Source organism: Peromyscus californicus, unplaced genomic scaffold (assembly GCF_007827085.1).
Source record: "Peromyscus californicus insignis strain IS unplaced genomic scaffold, ASM782708v3 Scaffold_20__1_contigs__length_68692818, whole genome shotgun sequence".
In the NCBI taxonomy this organism is placed as follows: domain Eukaryota; kingdom Metazoa; phylum Chordata; class Mammalia; order Rodentia; family Cricetidae; genus Peromyscus; species Peromyscus californicus.
This window is the reverse complement of record NW_026294503.1, coordinates 62,663,692-62,680,853: the sequence shown is the minus strand read 5'-3', so window position 1 is coordinate 62,680,853 and position 17,162 is coordinate 62,663,692. Positions and strand designations below refer to the sequence as shown.

The window sequence follows — 17,162 nt, the reverse complement described above, 5'->3', positions numbered from 1 at the left end:
TACCAAGTGAGTTCCAGGAAAGGCGCAAAGCTACACAGAGAAACCCTGTCTCGAAAAACCAAAAAAAAAAAAAAAAAAAAAAATGATCCAACTAAGAACCAAAATGAGGAGCTTTTTCAAAACTGTATAGAAAATGTTTCAGAAGATATATATATATATATATATGAAAACAAACAAAAACAAGGGGTGGGTAGATGGCTCAGTGGGTAGTGCCTGTCACAGAAGCACGAGGACCTGAGCTCAGGTCCCCATCACCCACATAATAACTGGGCAGGGTGGTGTTCACCTATAACCCAGCACTAGGAGGCAGAGCCAGGTGGAGCCCTGGGGCTTTCAGGCCAGGCAGTCTAGACAAGTTTGATTTCCAGGTTCAGTGAGAAACCCTGTGGCAAAAAAAAAGCAACTGAGGAAGACAGCTGACGTTCTTTGGCTTCTTCACATGTGTGCAGACAGACAGACAGACAGACAGACAGACACACACACACACACACACACACACACACACACACACTTTTCACCGGTCACTGTCACCAAAACTGTGAAAAGCCGGCAACCTATTTAGCACAATTACAGCCAGCGCTAAGCCCTGCTTTTGTTACATAACTCATGGCTGTTATCAGCAAACTAGTTACCGTAGTTTGAAGATTCCAAGGGTGAAGATAATGAGGCAAATACTGGAAACAAAGCGGGGGGGGGGGGGGGGGGGGGGCGCAAAACCTAGTATCAGCCCCGTCGTCATCTGCTGCTTAGGGGGCGGCAGCGGGAGGCTGGAGGCCACCTCAGCTGAGCTCTGGACCTGACCACTTCCTGCCAGAGGCTGCCTAGGCGATTAGAGTCCGGGACTAGCCGGAACCAACCTCAAACCAGGTCTTCATATTAGCCTGAGGAGTCGAGGAAAAGTCACTCCTTCCTTCTTCCTCAGGCTTGACTGCCTGTCATTTCCAACCTCCAGAGGGCGCTGTGTGCTCTGATCTGGAAGCGCAGCCCTCGGCTGCTCTGAAGGTGGCCCCAGGAGGGGCCAAGGAGGACACACAGGTGGGGTACCTCCTCTTTTCTCCCCTCAGCACACCCTGCGGGGTCCCCCTTAGGAAGTAACTCTTCTAAGTTCCTCTCATGGGTGCCTGCAGAGGGACACAGGCAATCAGAGACAGACCAATCAAAAGCTTGGTTTATTTTTCTATCAAACCCCCAATCCATGTCCAGACAGTGGATCAAAGCTACATCAATCCATACAGTAGACCCGGGGGTCGGGGGTGTAACAACTTTGTAAGGGAAAGGGAAAAAACTACCAAAACCTTCCTGCAAAGCCCCTGGGCACCGGGGAACAGATGGAAACAAATGTAACAAATGCAGCTGCAGAGGCTCCCTGGAGGTCCCCCGGACGCCCCCCCTTGCTGTGCTTCTGTGCACCGGCATGTGGTACCCATATATCCACAGCTGCACCGACATCCCACCTTCACGTCACTCTGGTCTGAAAAGCTAGAACTCTGGTTCACCTCAACTTATTATAATGACTCAATAACAGGCCAAACGTCTGAATTCAACTCTTCAGGCTGGAATTGAGTGCAAACTATTTGCTAGGCACGGACTAGGCACTGGGCAGTGACTTTGCTGGTTCCAAGAAAAACGCAAAGTGCTGTGAAGACAGCTCTCTCCTAAGTGCGGAAGGATGCTTTCTGTGGGTTAAGAGAACCGCTTCCTCCTCCGCTTACACCGTGCGGGGTCAGCACAGGTGCTGGGCTGTGGGGCAGATGTCAGCTTCTTTCTACAGGTGTAGCCACGGGCGAACTAAGGTCGGGTTCTAAACAGCTGTGGAATTCGCCCCACAATCCACATAGTGTTGTGTCTCCAAGGTGCTCTGGGATATGTGGCCAATGTATGAGATCTTCACCGAAGTCCTGCAAAAAGAAAACCATGAAGAGACTAGATAAACAGGAAAAACTTCTGTTTTATTCCAAGTTGAGGGGATGACACTCCTCTGGGTCCCAGGCACCTATTTTCACGATTGTGTAACCAGGAGGCCAGCGGACCTACGTCCAAAAACGCTGTGTCATGGAGTGACCTTCTGGATCAGTGGTTATTAACCAGGGATGATCTTACCCACCAGAGCTTTGGGCAACATCTGGGTATCTTTGGGTAGTTACAACTGAGTTGGGCAGAGGGTGGTAAGCATCCCCAGCAGCAAGTGGAGACAAGGGATGCCATTGCTAAGCATCCACAGTGCAGAGCCACCGATAACAAAGAACTCACTGGCCCCAAATGTCAACTGTGCCAAAGCTGACACACCACTCCAACCCTCAGATTTCAAATGTCTGTGTTACCAGAGTCTGTCATCTTCACATTTAACAGTCACAGTTCCAAGACCAGTGACTGTCACCGGAGAGTAAACTAGTCAGTACTTAGTGCTTCTACCATGAGAAAACTAGTCTGTTCTCTACTCTCAAGGATTCTGACGGGATCACACGTTTAGTCAAACTAGACCCCATTTCAGACAGAATATTTCTTTTAATTTTTAAGAAATGGCTTATTTTGTGTGTATAGGTGTTTGGCCTACATGTGTGTCTGTGCACTACATATATGTGTGGTGCCCACAGAGGCCAGAAGAACGTATCGGATCCCCTGAAACTGGAGTTACAGACAATTGTGGGCTGCCATGTGGACCCTGGGACTCAAGCCTGGTCCTCTAGAAGAGCAGCCAGTGCTCTTAACTGCTGAGCCATCTCTCCAGTCCCCAGGACATTATGTTTAACTATTCACCAGGAACTTGGCAACCTATGCAGGGGCTCTGGACTCCACCCCCACAGAACCCGAGAGTCGGCTGGGTCTGCGCTGCGAGGCAGGTGACCCGGGTCTCCTTTTAGCCACCTGCCTCTAGTTGAGTGTGGGAAGCTCCCAGGGTGGCCCAGGCTCGGCGGAAAGCCAGCAGGAGAGTGGACAGAGAACATACCTCATGAAGATCACGATGTTGTGTACCATGATGGCAGGTACCGTGCAGAAGAAACTGTGGACGGCAAACATGGACATGGTCACTTGGTCAGGAACAGTACAGCAAGAGCAACACAATCTCCCAGGAGAAGCAGCAGGACAATGCTGAGGGATACTGTCCAACTATTTGGGATACCTTCTCTTCCCCATGCCTCCCCTTTGAACCAAGGTACTGCCAAGGACCACTGGTTCTGCAACCCTCAAACTCCCCATGTCCCAAAGTCTCAATGTCCCAAATCATGTTCCTGCTGTTCAAAGCCATCATATACTTAAATGCCATCATACACTTAAATGCTAGAGTTTGCTAATGTTTCAGTGGTTTATTGTTCTCTTTAGAAATTCAGCACTTGAGGCAGAGGCAGGCGGATCTTTGTGAGTTCGAGGCCAGCCTGGTCTACAGAGCGAGATCCAGGAATGGCGCAAAGCTACACAGAGAAACCCTGTCTCGAAAAACAAAAAACAAAAAACAAAAACAAAAACAAACAAACAAACAAAAAAAGAAATCCAGCACTTCAGTCACATATCCAATGAAATCTCCTCCCCCCAAACTCTCCAGAAAGCCAAAGCTCAGGAGTCCACAGGCCGAATCTGGGGCTTAGGGCAGAGCCAGGGACACAGTCTATCGAGGAGGACTCTGAATCCTTTCAGACAGACAGCACAGTACAGAGAACTCTGTCCTTACTACACATAGGAAGATGGTCCTCCAACCTCAGCCTTCACTGTAAAATTCACCTGGAAATAAAACAAGACCTGGCATCAGTCTGTGATAGGTAAGCTTGGCATAACAGCATTACTGCTATCAACCTACAGACGCTGGCTCCTTCTTCCACCCCATACAAGTCACCTTCCTTCCACAGCCTGGGAGCCTGGAGGAAGCACTTCCGACCCCTTCCCTTTGGAGGCCTCTGGGCTTCAGGCTGTAATCCCACCTCTTCCTGATCTGACAACTGCCTCTCTCTTATCAAGTAGTTTTAGCTGTTTCTGTCTCTTCCCAATGGTCCATAGTCACAGAGCCCACTAGGCCTTCCTCGGGCAGAAACGAGAGAAAAGGAAAGGAAGTACAGCCTTCCCCCAGCATTCCCCCAGCACCCACTCTCCTCCTTGGTGTGTGTACGGAGGCCCTTCAAGAACAACATACCGGGTGCTCACTCCGAGGGGGGATGAGCGAGACATTAGTGGTCACGTATGTGCCGACCACGGCTTTCATGTACTGAACCTGGCTGAACAGGTTGGTCACTGCCACAGAATAGAAGTTGGAGTTCCTGATTCTCAGGGTGGCCTGGAGAGGGCACGGGAGGAAATGAGTGTTACGTGTCCCAGTCCCGTGGCTGGCAGGCACACAACCCAGGATGTGAGGCCCTACGCCTTACCGTGACATCAAGCACCACAAGGGAGTCCTCTTTATTAAAAGTGACTTTCACCACCCTGATGCCATCGTCGTCCACGAGGACCGAGTGTGGAAACAGGAAGAAAAACACCAAGCCGGATGCCAGGAGACAGAGCAGGACCGACAGGAGAACATACTGTTTACTGTAAATGATAGCACAGGGCGACGTCGGGCAGTCAGCAAACAAGGTCTAAACGGTCATAACGGATACAAACGGGTGTGTGTGTGTGTGTGTGTGTGTGTGTGTGTGTGTGTGTGTGTGTGTGTGAAAGGGAAGCACAAACTAGGCAGGGAGCAGGAGAGGACTTTTCAACCCATGTGAACACCGCTTACTCTGAGAAGAGAAACTGACCCTTTTACTTCCTAAAACATCTCCTCATCTCCCAGGACACCCTGCTTCTCCAGCTCCTTCCAATCCCATCCTTCCATCTGACCCTCAACAGATTCCTAGCTTCACATTTCTTTTCCCAGACTGTAACAGAGACAGGGACATTTCACTTAAGTAAAAGCACTAAAGGAAATGGGAAGGGGTAGGGTATAGTGTCGTGGAAGAGTGCTTGTCTAGCGTGCAAGAGAGTCTGGATTCAAGTCCCAGACTATCACACACACACACACACACACACACACACACACACACGCACACACACACACACACACACACGCACACACACACGCACGCACACACACACACACACACACGCACACACACACGCACACACACACACACACACACACACACACACGCACGTGTAATAATAGTAAATAAATAGAAAAAGGAAATGGGGCAGATACAAGGACAGACATCTTTTTCAAATAATTAACTGGTAGTCTCTCATAAAAAGGAGTCAGGGACAGAAAGAGGTGTGAACAGATGAGAGCCGGCCAACTCACGTTCTCTGAGGACGCAGCCTCTGGTCACTGTGGGGGATCAAAGCCACCAACTCATTGACTTGTTCTAGAAAAGCAGCAAAGACGCAGTCTGTAAATCCCACGTATAGGTAGCCCTTCTCTTCACATTTCGCGGCAAACTGCCGCAGCAAAGATTCGTCTGGGACCAGACACTAAAAAGTATATTTTTGGTTGACTGAACAAGAAACAGGCACATGTAGAAATAGAAAAGAAAAAGAAAAGAAAGCTGGGGGGGAAAAAGAAACACACACCTATAGAGAATGGTGTAAATTATAAAACATCTGTCATCGCTGTCAGGCGGTGGTGCTGAGGTTGGGGAACCCGGAGTCGTATTCTTACTGTACTGTCTTTGGCAAAGTCGCGGAATGTCTCAAAGCCACTGTTTCCTCACTGTTCATTTGGAGCTCTGGAGCACATGGCTTCCAACGTTCTTAATACCTCTAAACGCTGGAACTCCCCCAGGCCCCAGCCAGGGTCAATTTAGTCATAGCTGTTCCTAGAGACACTTTTCCAGCCTCCACTCCTGAGCCTGGGTCTCTCCCCACCCCCGGTATTCTGCTGACCTCAGGCTACTGAGTCACTGTGCCTTTTTTGTAAAGAAGCTTCCAGAATAGTTCCTCCACAATGCTGTGTCAGTCGGTAGAGAAACGGCCTTGTCAACAAATCCCACAGCAGAGAAATAAATGTTCGAAACCAGAGCGGGGCTGGGGTGATAGTGACATTACTGTTAGGAACCTGGGAAGTCTCAAGGAGGCACTGTCTAGATTGGATTAGGCTGGCCGGCAGGCATGTCTGTAAGTGATTTTCTTAACTGGGTTAAATGAAGTCGGAAGACCTTCCCTAAATGTGGGTGGCACCGGTTTCACAGGCTGGGTCGTGGACTGACTGAAAAGGAAGGGGAAAACTGAGTACACGCATTCCTTGCTCTCTGCTTCCTAGGACTATAACGTGACCGGGCAATCTTAAATTCCGCTGTCCTGACTTCCCCTCAGTGATGGACCATGACCCGGGGCTGTGATGCAGAATAAATCCTTCTGCCCGAAACTGCTTCTGTCAGGGTATTTTTATCACAGCGACCGGAGAAGAAAACTAATGGCAGTAGCAACAGCAGAAGTGAAGAAAAGGAAGGTTTCCAAACGCATGATCAAGAGAGGCCTGCAATCTGCCCAGGTTTATCAGGTCAGCCGAGCTGGCTACAGTTCAGGGCAGTCTGTGACGACAAAGTGGGGGCTGGCTGGAGCAGACACCAGAGAGAGCGCTTTCCATGATGGCTGAGCCCGTCTCACCTGCTGGGATGTAGCCCGCTCCTTGGCATGTGTGACAGGTGATGCTATTTCTCCCAGTGAATTCCACATAGGGGAACTGAGCGATGGCTTCCTCCTGCTCTCTATCAGCCAGCAAGTCCTCCGGGCTGTCATCCTTCTTTCGCTGGCAAAATGTACGGGCAGAGGAGGAATGCTGAGACCCCATGTGTCATCTCCTACATAGGAGGAGGAGGGGAGGATGCGGTAAGTGAGCGCGTGTTAGCGTCTCTATCGGGCCACTATAGAAAAGAAAAAAAAGTACTAAGTGACAAGTTGCTATCCTAAGTGTGGGCCTGTGTGCCCAACACCTGCACAATTCCTACGGCGGCCCTCATTTTGCAAGTGTCCTGTGTCGTCCCCCGCCCCCCAGGTAGCTAGGGAATGGGACCGGCCGCCGCTGGATCAGGCCGCCTCTCACTGCTTGGGAAACCCCAACTCCGCCGTGGTCCAGGCCCGCCGCTTCCTCCCTACTGTTGGCAAACTCTGCAGGGCAAACAACCTGCACCCCGCACAAACAAAACAAAACGGGCACCAAAGGAATCAAAGGCCTCCGCGGTCCCCAGCCTCCTGCGCTCCCAGCTGAGCGGGCGGGCGGGCGGGCGGGCGGGCGGGCGCAGGTCACGGCCCCCGCAGAGAGCCACGCTCCGAACGCCGCGGTCTCGCCTCCCAGGCCGAGGGAACGCGGGCGCCCCCGGACCTGCGGCGGCGCTCCAGCTCCGGGCAGTCACTCTCGGGACCACTCCTCCTCCCTCCACCTGCCCGCTCCAGCGACTCTTCCGCACGCCTCCCCCCCCAACCCCCGCCAAACCCCGTGCGCAGGCGCACAATGGCCAGCCGGCCGGCGGACGCAGGGCGAGCGCTTGCGCCTGCGCTCTGAGCTCGGATGCGGCCCTCCCGCCCCATAGCGGCAGTGCACCTAGCCGCCGGTAGAGAGCGGCAGAGAGCCGTGGAGCGCTTGGGCGGGGTAGGGGGGTGCGGGGTGGGGTGGGGGGGGTGAGGCCATGCTCCCCTGCGCCCCAGAAACGCTAGGATAAGGCTCACGAGAGCTTCCGGATCCGAGCGCTTCTGTTCAGGAGGAGGACGGCGTCGCCTGTGGCCAGAGTCATTCCTGCAGCACAGGGAATGTAAAGAGACCCAACACCCAGAACCTGCCCCAGGTCCCCCCAGAGGATGTCAGTGCCTAGGAGCCTTAATTGGGGGAAGCTTCCATCAGACTCCTGCTAGCTAGAATAAAGCCCAAAGCTCAGTTTTGCAAGCTGGTCCTGTTTCGGGATACACACACACACACACACACACACACACACACACACACACACACACACTCACACACACCCCAAGGTGTGATGGACATAAAGGGTTCGAGAGAGCCTCCTGAAGCTAAAGTGCCACAGAAGCGAATGAAGCAGGGCTAAAGATGAGGCCGGGAGCCCCATGACATGGTGCACGCCAGCAATCTCAGTGTTTGAGAGACAGGCAGCAGGGGTCACCACAAATTCAAGGCTAGCCAGGCCACGGAGTCCGAGGCCAGCCAGTAAAGTGAGACCCTGTTTTAAACCAAAACATAGCAAGAAAGAGAAGACTTATTTTGATATCCTAAAACTGGATGAACAAGGAACTCATGTGAATGGAGAGAGGCTAGCCCCCTACTACCTCCCTTACGTCACTGTGGGAATCGTGGATGGTTCTCATAACTGTCTAGGCCTTATCTAACTTTAGCTGGCCACCATTAGCATGAGCCTTTAGTGTGAAAACAAGAACCACAAGCCACTTCCACCTTTGGTCCCCAACCATTCCCTGAAATGTCTTTACACGACTCTTTCTTTGAAATTTTTATACCACTATATATTTCTTACCTCAATAAATCTGACGGTGTTGGGAGAAATAGACACTCAACTAAAGATATATTGCTCAGCTCCCATTTGTAATTAGCTGATCATGTGATACTGTTCAGGCCAATGAGGGTCAAGAGTGTAGAATTTTTTTTTTTTTAGGAAACATTGTTAAAGGAGATGGAGACACAAGTGATCCTCTGACTTCCCCTATTTGGACTTTGGGCTTGATATTAGAGATGACAGCATCCGTATTGTGACCACAAGGCCCTGAGGAATGCTGGACAGAGGGATAACAAAAGTCTAGTCCCTGATAGAATACCCGGCTACTGAGTTTTCATGTCTTCACAGTGGGACACAATCCTAACAAAAACAGAAACTATGCAAATAAAGAGCAAAGTCTTGGTTTGTTTCCATGGCTGGTTTCCGTTTGGGTTTTTTTTTTTTTTTTTTTTTTTTTTTTTTTTTTTTTTTGGTTCATTTGTTTTGTTCTGTTCTGTTTTGTTTTTCCAGATAGAGTTTCTCTGTGTATCCCTGGCTGTCCTGGAACTTACTCTGTAGACCAGTCTGGCCTCAAACTCAGAGATCCTCCTGCCCCTGCCTCCCTAGTGTTGGGATTAAAGGGGTGCGCCACCACGCTCAACCAAAGGCTTGGCTTTAACTTGTGCACGTTGCCTTGGCCACACGGTGTAGGCCACATAGTTTCTATCCTCTGCTCTTAGAGAGGGGGACCCAGAGCTGTCAGAGCCCTGTCTGGCTGATTCCTACATGAAGAAGCCTCTGCTAAGTAAATCACCTGCAGAATAACCCTGTTCTCTACCAAGGGATCAAATGCTACCTCTCAAAAGCCCGTCCTCACAAAGGTGTCCCCACGTGTAGCCTCCGCTGGACACACTGCTGGTGCTAACATGCAAATAAACCTGACGTCCACACCTTGGATGGGCATGTGGTGGGATCGGAGAGAAGCAGATGGCAGCAGCTGGACCTGCCAGCTCGAGAGGACGAAGAGCCTCAAACACTGAGGGCTGGGCTGCCTCACAATGGGGAAGAAAGGCTGAGAACACGAAACCTAGGGTCAGGAAGGGGCAGGGCTTGGGTTCCTGGGCTAAGAAAGGGAGCCTGGATCATCACCAGTGAATCTGACCGTCTGCTCCTCAAAGTGTGGCTTGGGCAGATAGACCACACACCTGGGTTAATGTTAGCTCACATCCATCTGGAATCCCAGTGTGCAGTAGACCCTTAGCAAATCTTTGCACAACTACCCAGCCTGGAGGCTGGCCAGCATGGCCTGAGGGAGTAGCCCCTGCATCTTCTTGAGCCATCTGAGAGTCTTAATTGGCCAGCACATTCCTGAGGAGACAGCCACCGCTTCTCACCCGTGTCTAGCTTCCAGATTTGTCTCACCATCCCATTTATGAGTAGTGGAGTTACTGTAGACGTGAGCTCACCGGGGCTCTCCGGGTGGCCAGGGCAGAGTGGGGCCACCCGAGCATCTCTGAGTTCCCAGCCTTCTCAGTTTCTCCACAACCATTTTGGGCCCTAGCACCATAGATAGTGGGACCCCAAGAGTGCTGCTCTTTCTAGAGGCCCTAGAGCCCGGGGAGGGTCTCTGTTCAGCCCCAAATCCCCTCTCCCATTCCCCCTACTGAAGCTGGATGTTGCAGAGTTCTGAGTTCTGCACTGATGGAAACTTAGGACTTTGACTTAGAAGTGCTCTTCAGGGTACCTCATACCGCCCCTTTGGTTTATCCACAGATGAGAAACCTATGTAAGATTAAATGACACTTGGGGTTGGGGGTTTAGCTCAGTGGTAGAGCGCTTGCCTAGCAAGCGCAAGGCCCTGGGTTCGGTCCTCAGCTCTGGAGGGAAAAAAAAAGGTTAAATGACAGTAAGAGAAAAACAATAGGACCACTGCTTCCTCCTTGGTGGCCGTGACAGAAGGACCTGTCTACTCCTTAACACTTGGAGAACAGAGCCTTAGACCCTCTGCTGAAGCCACTGTGACACACACCCAGACTGAAGGGGCACATAAATCCTTTTAAAGGGTTTGTGCTACCATTTTTCTCATATGAACCTAAGATCTCTGAGCCCTGAGCTCATGTGTTGCCAAAGTGAAGGCCCAAAGGCAGTTCTTTAAGGCAAGGAAGGGAGAAAGAGAGAGAGAAGAAAGGAGAGAGTCCTTTGTATTTAAGAACTGCAGCCTCCGTAGAGCATGGGTGGGAAGCAGCTGGGAAGGAACCCAGATACAGGGAAGCTAACGGCCCCAGCTGTGGTGGTCGGAACAGAGTCCTGTGAAGGAACTGATAACACTTCCGAGGCCCCCCAAAGCCAAGCTTCAAGTCAGTCTGCCAAGCCAGGTTCCTGAGCCACTGGAGAGGTATGAGCTGTGTGCAGGACTGGGAAGGAGGTCCCACATGCATGTGCTGCCACAGATCTAGCTCAGGGGTGTACCGTGAACATCCTAGCTGCAAGGGGTATTATAAAGTTCTTTACAACCTCAGGAACCCAGAAGGAATCCTATTTAACTAGAATTTCAATTCAGAAGCCTCCCCCAAGTGACTAGCCTGGAGTTGAAAACTCCTTGACTTTTTGAGGTCAATTCTCCTTTCCCAAGATCCCTCCAATTCTGGGACATGCTTTTTTAGAGCCCAGGAGGCAGGGCATGGAAAGACCACTCTTGTTTAGCCTGTGGCACACTGGACTTTTGGTCCAGAATCCCACAGGCCTTTCTTCTCAGAGATCAAGTGATCAGTGAAAGAAAATGGCCCCCCAAAGGGAGTGGCACTATTAGGAGATGTGGCTTTGTTGGAGTAGATGTGGCCTTGTTGGAGGAAGTGTGTCACTGTGGAGGCAGGCTTTGAGGTCTCATATATGCTCAAGCCATGCCCAGTGTCTCAGACCACTTCCTGTTGCCTGTGAGATCAAGATGTAGAACTCTCAGCTACCTCTCCAGCACCATGTCTGCCTGCATGCCACCATGTCCCGCCATGATGATAATGGATTAAACCTCTGAAACTGTAAGCCACCCCAATCAAGTGTTTTTTCTTTATAAGAGTTGCCATGGTCATGCTGTCTCTTCACAGCAATAGAAGCCTTAACTAAAACACCAAGTATCTTTGCCCAGGTAGGCAGAACTGCTGCTGGGGCCTGGTGTGTCCAGTGTGTGGTATGGCCACTCCCCTGGGAATTTCTGCCCCTTCCCTCAGTGATGCTGAGACTCTGGTCTCCAACCTTCTTCATTAAGCACCTGAAGTCTAGCCTGCCCAAGTTCCTTCCACAGAGACTCCAGCTCCTCTTGCTCCTACATTGCTTTGGCTCCTTACCAGCATCCAGGAGCATCTACTGCCACCCTTTAACCTACCAAAACATTCGTGGAGAACATTTCAAGGAACTGGATTTGAGAAATTAAAACTACATCACACGCCGGGCGGTGGTGGTGCACGCCTTTAACCCCAGCACTTGGGAGGCAGAGACAGGTGGATCTCTGTGAGTTCGAGACCAGCCTGGTCTACAGGAGATCCAGGACAGACACCAAAACTACACAGAGAAAACCTGTCTCGAAAAACCAAACCAAACCAAACCAAACAAAAACCAACAAACAACAACAACAACAACAAAAAAAAAAACCAAAAAAACCTACATCACACTAAATAAAGAAATCCAAAGGGCTGGGTTAGCTCCTTGGAAAAGGAACTGAGATTTGGTCCAGTCCCAAGCACTAACATCTTAAGACTCTCTTGCAAAGAGACCTATAGACCCAAGGGATGACCAGCTGGCCTACAACATGTTAACTATACCCATGGTTGGGAAGGTGTCATCACTATGTGGTGCTTGGGTCAGGGGTGGGGGGTGGGGGGTGGGGGGGGGTAGTTTTAGGATCCCGTATGGCTGGCAACCAGAGGACCACATGCTCTAAGGAGAATGGGGAACAAAGTAGTCACATATACCATAAATTACTTCCCTTCCCACTCCCTCCAGCGCTGGTAGACTATTCCCCAGTGGGAACCATCTTAACAGCTGGCACGCTGGGGCAGGTGTGGAAGGAAAGGCTGCCAGACTGGTGAATTTTAGGAACTGTGCCTGAGGGGCCAGAGGTGGGCTTGCTGGATTTCAACTCCCCAGAGAGTGAGTGACAAAAGCCAGGCATTAGTCAGCTAATTTTCCTAGTCGGTCTCCCCTGACCCAGAATTCCTTTGCTTGCTGTCAGGGACAAACAGTGACTAGACGCACATCTGAGAGTCTTGTGTTTGACTATCAGTGTTGACTTGCGGCACAGGATCATAAACTCACAGGCTCAGCCAGCAAAGCTCCCCCCAGCCTCCCTCTACTCCCACCACCTTTCCTGAGGCCAGCCAGGCAAAGGACTGATGAGTAGACTCACCCTGAGAAAGTGGATAGACTAAAGAGTAGGCAGTGGCAAACCCAGGAGGGTGATAGCCACGCAGGAGCCGGAGTGGTGCCTGAGGATGAGGGGCATCGATGAACTGCAGGAGTTTGTAAAGGAGAGTCCCTGTCTCATCCTCAGGTGTCCCCCCCTCCTCCTTAGTGAGTGATGGCAGCCAGGTCCTTTGCATCCACTGAGGCCCCAGGGCAAATGCAATAGCCTTCTCCGCTGGTTCCCTGACTTGATTCAATATGCTGATTTACTGAGTATTACGGGTCAGGCACTGAGACAGCTGCTCTGGACATGTCATCTCATTTGATCTTCCCAACTTTACAGGCTGCATGGCATCTCCCCCGTCTGACAGGTGAGGTGTGTACGGCTCCCAGAGTGATGAGGCTTGCCTAGCATCCCATGCCCGGGATAGATGGACCACAGTATCTCCAGCATGTCTGCAGTCCTTCCTCTTTGTCCAGTGGGTCTAGTGGTCTCGTCTAGTGTCCTTTTGTAAAGTGAAAGTGTGGACATCTCCTTTTTCCACATATTAACGCCTTGGTGGTTCCTCCCAGCCACGGGGTGAGATCCAAACCCCACACAGCCTGAGATAGTTTCCTCTCTCCCTCTGCCCTCTTCCCACTCAGCACACACTCCAACCACTCACCACACAGCTCTATTTGTAGCTTCCTAAACATGCCTGTACTGCATGCTCCTGGGCCAAATAGTCTCTCTTCTCAGTCACCCTGCTGTCCACCCCAACATTCCCTCCGTGGCTGTCAAAGCACAGACCATGTTGTCCAAATGTATCTCCTGCCCTCTTCCACATACACACACACACACACACACACACACACACACACACACACACACACACACACGTGCACACATCTGCACACATGTACACAGAGAGCACACATTGTTAGGAGCCTGCCCTCACTCCTGCACATGCACAGCTTGGGGTTTTGCGTCTTACGTCATTGGGGGCACTGGCGACTACGTACACGTGGCGTGGTCACACAATCTGCACCTTAAAGAAAGCTGGACGTGGACCCCTCTCTCTCTCTCTCTCTCTCTCTCTCTCTCTCTCTCTCTCTCTCTCTCTGTTCCCTGCTCTGCTCTGCCCCTGCCATCTTTCTCTCTCTCCAGGCCTGGCTCTCCTCCCTCCCGTCCCCTCCTTCCTTCCAATAACGCTCTCTGTAACTCTGGTAGTCTTGGCCGTGGCTTGTGACTTTTCCCCGGGAACCAGCACTGCCACCAGTGCCGATTATCATCCCTTCATTGGTGCCGTGGACTCGGATAGGAAATTCTGCTCACTCGGTGTCCGGGGCGGAGTGTTGTTGGACACCTATACCGAGGACCTGTGACTGCCCGCTGTGCCGTCACCGCAGCCGCCACCACGGTACTGCATCGGGACTGTGCTCATGCCTCCCAGACTGCTGCCTCCGCCACGTCTCCCCGACCACACGTGCTGCCAAGATTGGTGAGTCCCCTGCTGTTTCCCGCCGCTGCAGCCTGAGCTATATTCCTCGCGTTGGACCCCCATGGGGGGGGGGTGTCCTTGGGCTGCGCTGGCACCGACTCATTCTCTCCCTTGATGAAGGGGTCAATGCTGTCGGGGACACACACACACACACACCCCGCCGCCGCCCTGGGGGAGGGGTGGTCCTTGTGCTGTGTACATGCCCAGCCCTTACTCCTCTCTTGACGAAGCAGGGAGTGACCCACACTGATTCACAGAGCCTTCTCCGCCCTCAGGGACGCCTGGGACTGGAGTCTGGTCCCAGTTTTTTATTTTAATTTTTTTTTTTATTTTTCTCTCTTGGCGCTGCAGCCATGGGATGTAGGGGCAGATACCAGTAAATTTGGCCATTTCAACCCCGATATTTCGCGGGAATTATTTAACTTCCGCCAGCCAACAGGCAAATAAAAAGAGTTCCCTTATCCCCAAGCTTTCTCCCCTTCTCCTCCATCTCTGATTCTTTCTCCGCCACGTGCAACCACTTCGGTCAATCTGACTTCCATTCTCGGCTCTCCAGCGTTGGGCGGGCTTTAACTCACCTTAACTCCTCCCACTCCAACTCAGGCTGCCCTGAGAAGCACAGACGGGTGGGTCTGGAAACAGGCTAGGATCCATGCAAATAAGTTTACAGTAATCAGGATGGCTCTTCAGCCAGAGAGCAGTTTGTAGCCTGCCTCCTGGCAGGTCTTCCTAAAGCTGTCCCCAAGCCAGCAGACATCAAAAAGATTCAAGACACGGAGTAAAATTCCATCTCTTGTCTCCCAAAGCTCCCTGACATTAGGGCTAAAACTTAAGCATCTGGAGAGCAAGGCGCCTGATCCCACAGGAAGTTTCAGCTGTGGCATTTAAGGTGTACCAGGGGAGAGATGAAAAAGCCCGAGAACAGAATTGCCAAGTGCTGGTACATGCTGTCCGACTGGCCACTCGGGCTAGTGCTTGCCCTGCCAGGCCATCAATTGAGCTTGTTAAAAGTGCCACCTAGAGAGACAACTAGTCAGCTGACTGCACCCAGGCCCCCAGTGGCATGGGGACAAACAAAGACCTCCAGCAGACCTAGGCTTGGCCACAGGCTCGCTCACAGGGAACCCAGGATGTAGCATGGAAGCAATCCACTTCTTTCCTTCTGGACACCAGAGCCATTTACTCAGTTTTGGGATCTCACCTCTCCTCATTTCCCTATTGTTGGGGTAGGGAGGACAGCCTTACCCCACTCCCTCACCAGATTTAATTGTACTTTCAGGGTTACTTAATGGGAAAAGATTCTCCAGCTAAGGTAGGAGCTTTCATTTCATTGCTCCCTCCATGTGCCTCACTCCGATCTGTCAGCAGTGCTTCTCCTCCTCATGCACAGTGACACAGACAGGGCCCTGATCTCTGCCTTGTCCCTAATACCAAAGAAATAAGTTCTCATGTACCACAAGCTTTTCTCTTCCCGGTTCCCTCTTCTAATTAACTGCTCAGCTAATGGCTGCTTCGGACCACCACAGAACTAGAGTCCAGGGATCATCAAGTAAGAAACAGTAATAATCAAAAGGTATTTACACTCCCAGACCCAAAAGTGTCTGGGCTCTATAAAAACAGACTCTAATGTAACAGTCTATCACTGTTGAATGCTCTCAGCAATTGATCACCTGTGTCTCCTGAATGCTAAACTAATAAAGGAAACAGGTGCCTTAAATAAACTACCTCTAATAAAGCTTATCTCAGGTTAAAAAAAAATTAAGCAGAGTACTAAATACCACAATGGTCACTAATTTTCTCATGGTTGCTTCTTAACATGTTCAAAATTTTTCCCAAGCTCCAGAAACCAGCTTAAATCCATCTGGACAGGGTGGATCTACTTCAGGCTTCTTCTGTCTCACCATCATCCTGTCAGACACAGGAGCGGCCAGAGTGCCAAGCCAAGAGGGATGGACGGCTCCAGGGCAACAGGACAGCCCACCATCCCAGGACGCCTGTCTACCTTGGAAGGCCACCTTCCCTACCCACCCCAAGAGCCAACTGATGCCCACCAGGTCAGCTGAAAGCAGTTTTTTCAGGAGAAACGACGCCCCTGTTCCTGTTCACTCACTTTTTTACAATAAGCAAAAAGTCTGGAATGTTAGGATCCTGCCCTCACTCCTGCACATGCGCAGCTTGGGGTCTTACGTCTTATGTCATTGGGGACACGGGTGACTACGTACACGTGGTGTGGTCACACAATCTGCGGCCTAAAAAAACTGGACATGGATCCCTCTCTCTCTCTCTCTCTCTCTCTCTTCCCTGCTCTGCTCTGCTCCTGCCATCTTTCCTTTTCTCCAGGCCTGGCTCTCCTTCCTCCTGTCCCCTCCTCCTTTCTAATACAGCTCTCTGTAACTCTGATAGTCATGGCCGTGGCTCGTGACTTTTCCGCCGGGAACCAGCTCCACCACCGACGCCCGTCATCACCCTTTCACACATAGAAACACACACTCCTCCTGTGCTCACACCAGCCACTGCTCCGTCAGGATTGCTGTTGTGACATCTGGTCAGTCTGTGTTGGACCCTGGCCCTCTAGGGACTCTGGGACTCGTGTGTCATCCTGTCAGTCCGTCAGGCTGTGTGTCCTAGAACTCTTTGAGGTCAGGGATGATAACCCTGGAACCTCCTGAAGAGCCTGGCAAAGAGCAGGAATGAGTAAGTCAGTGGGGGAGAGAGAGAGTGAGAATGAATCCTGGAACATGGACAGTGTCACACTTACACACAGTATCCCCACCACATGTGTTGCCGGAAGCCACTGAACAGGAATTGAATCAAGGGTAGCTGGATCCAAGTGAGAAGAGATGGGACTGAGGGCCAAGGGGAGTCCTGGAAGGTTAGACTCAAGATTACA

At 51.3% G+C, this 17,162-nt stretch overlaps 1 protein-coding gene and 1 long non-coding RNA gene across 4 annotated transcripts; one reads left to right on the top strand and one right to left on the bottom strand.

Moving 5' to 3' along the window:
• Positions 1-1,146: 1,146 nt before the first annotated feature.
• On the bottom strand, positions 1,147-7,411 carry Tmem106c (transmembrane protein 106C). Of its 3 annotated transcripts, none has more exons than XM_052748811.1 (8): positions 7,283-7,411; positions 6,568-6,761; positions 5,264-5,327; positions 4,356-4,515; positions 4,124-4,264; positions 3,668-3,717; positions 2,948-3,001; positions 1,147-1,898 (listed from the first exon to the last, which is right to left on the bottom strand). In XM_052748811.1, the coding sequence occupies exons 2-8, from the start codon at positions 6,749-6,751 to the stop codon at positions 1,802-1,804; spliced, it is 750 nt and encodes a 249-aa protein (XP_052604771.1). In that variant the 5' UTR covers positions 6,752-6,761; positions 7,283-7,411; the 3' UTR covers positions 1,147-1,801. The 3 variants fall into 3 exon arrangements, with proteins under 3 accessions (XP_052604771.1, XP_052604770.1, XP_052604772.1); XM_052748810.1 differs by lacking the exon at positions 7,283-7,411 and adding an exon at positions 7,118-7,273; XM_052748812.1 differs by lacking the exon at positions 7,283-7,411 and having other exon boundaries at positions 6,568-7,096.
• Positions 7,412-13,778: 6,367 nt separating this feature from the next.
• LOC128117026 (uncharacterized) lies at positions 13,779-16,672 on the top strand. Its single transcript, XR_008220685.1, has 2 exons — positions 13,779-14,272; positions 16,110-16,672. It is a non-coding gene; the product is annotated as an uncharacterized LOC128117026 (long non-coding RNA).
• The last annotated feature ends 490 nt before the right edge of the window (positions 16,673-17,162 follow it).

Coding starts and splice junctions, on each gene's coding strand:
- Tmem106c (XM_052748811.1), bottom strand. CDS start 6,751: ATGGGGTCTCAGCATTCCTCCTCTGCCCGTACATTTTGCCAGCGAAAG. Junction 3,002..3,667: donor GGACCATCTTCCTATGTGTA/GTAAGGACAGAG, acceptor TGCCGTCCACAG/TTTCTTCTGCACGGTACCTG. Junction 1,899..2,947: donor AACATCGTGATCTTCATGAG/GTATGTTCTCTG, acceptor TTCTTTTTGCAG/GACTTCGGTGAAGATCTCAT.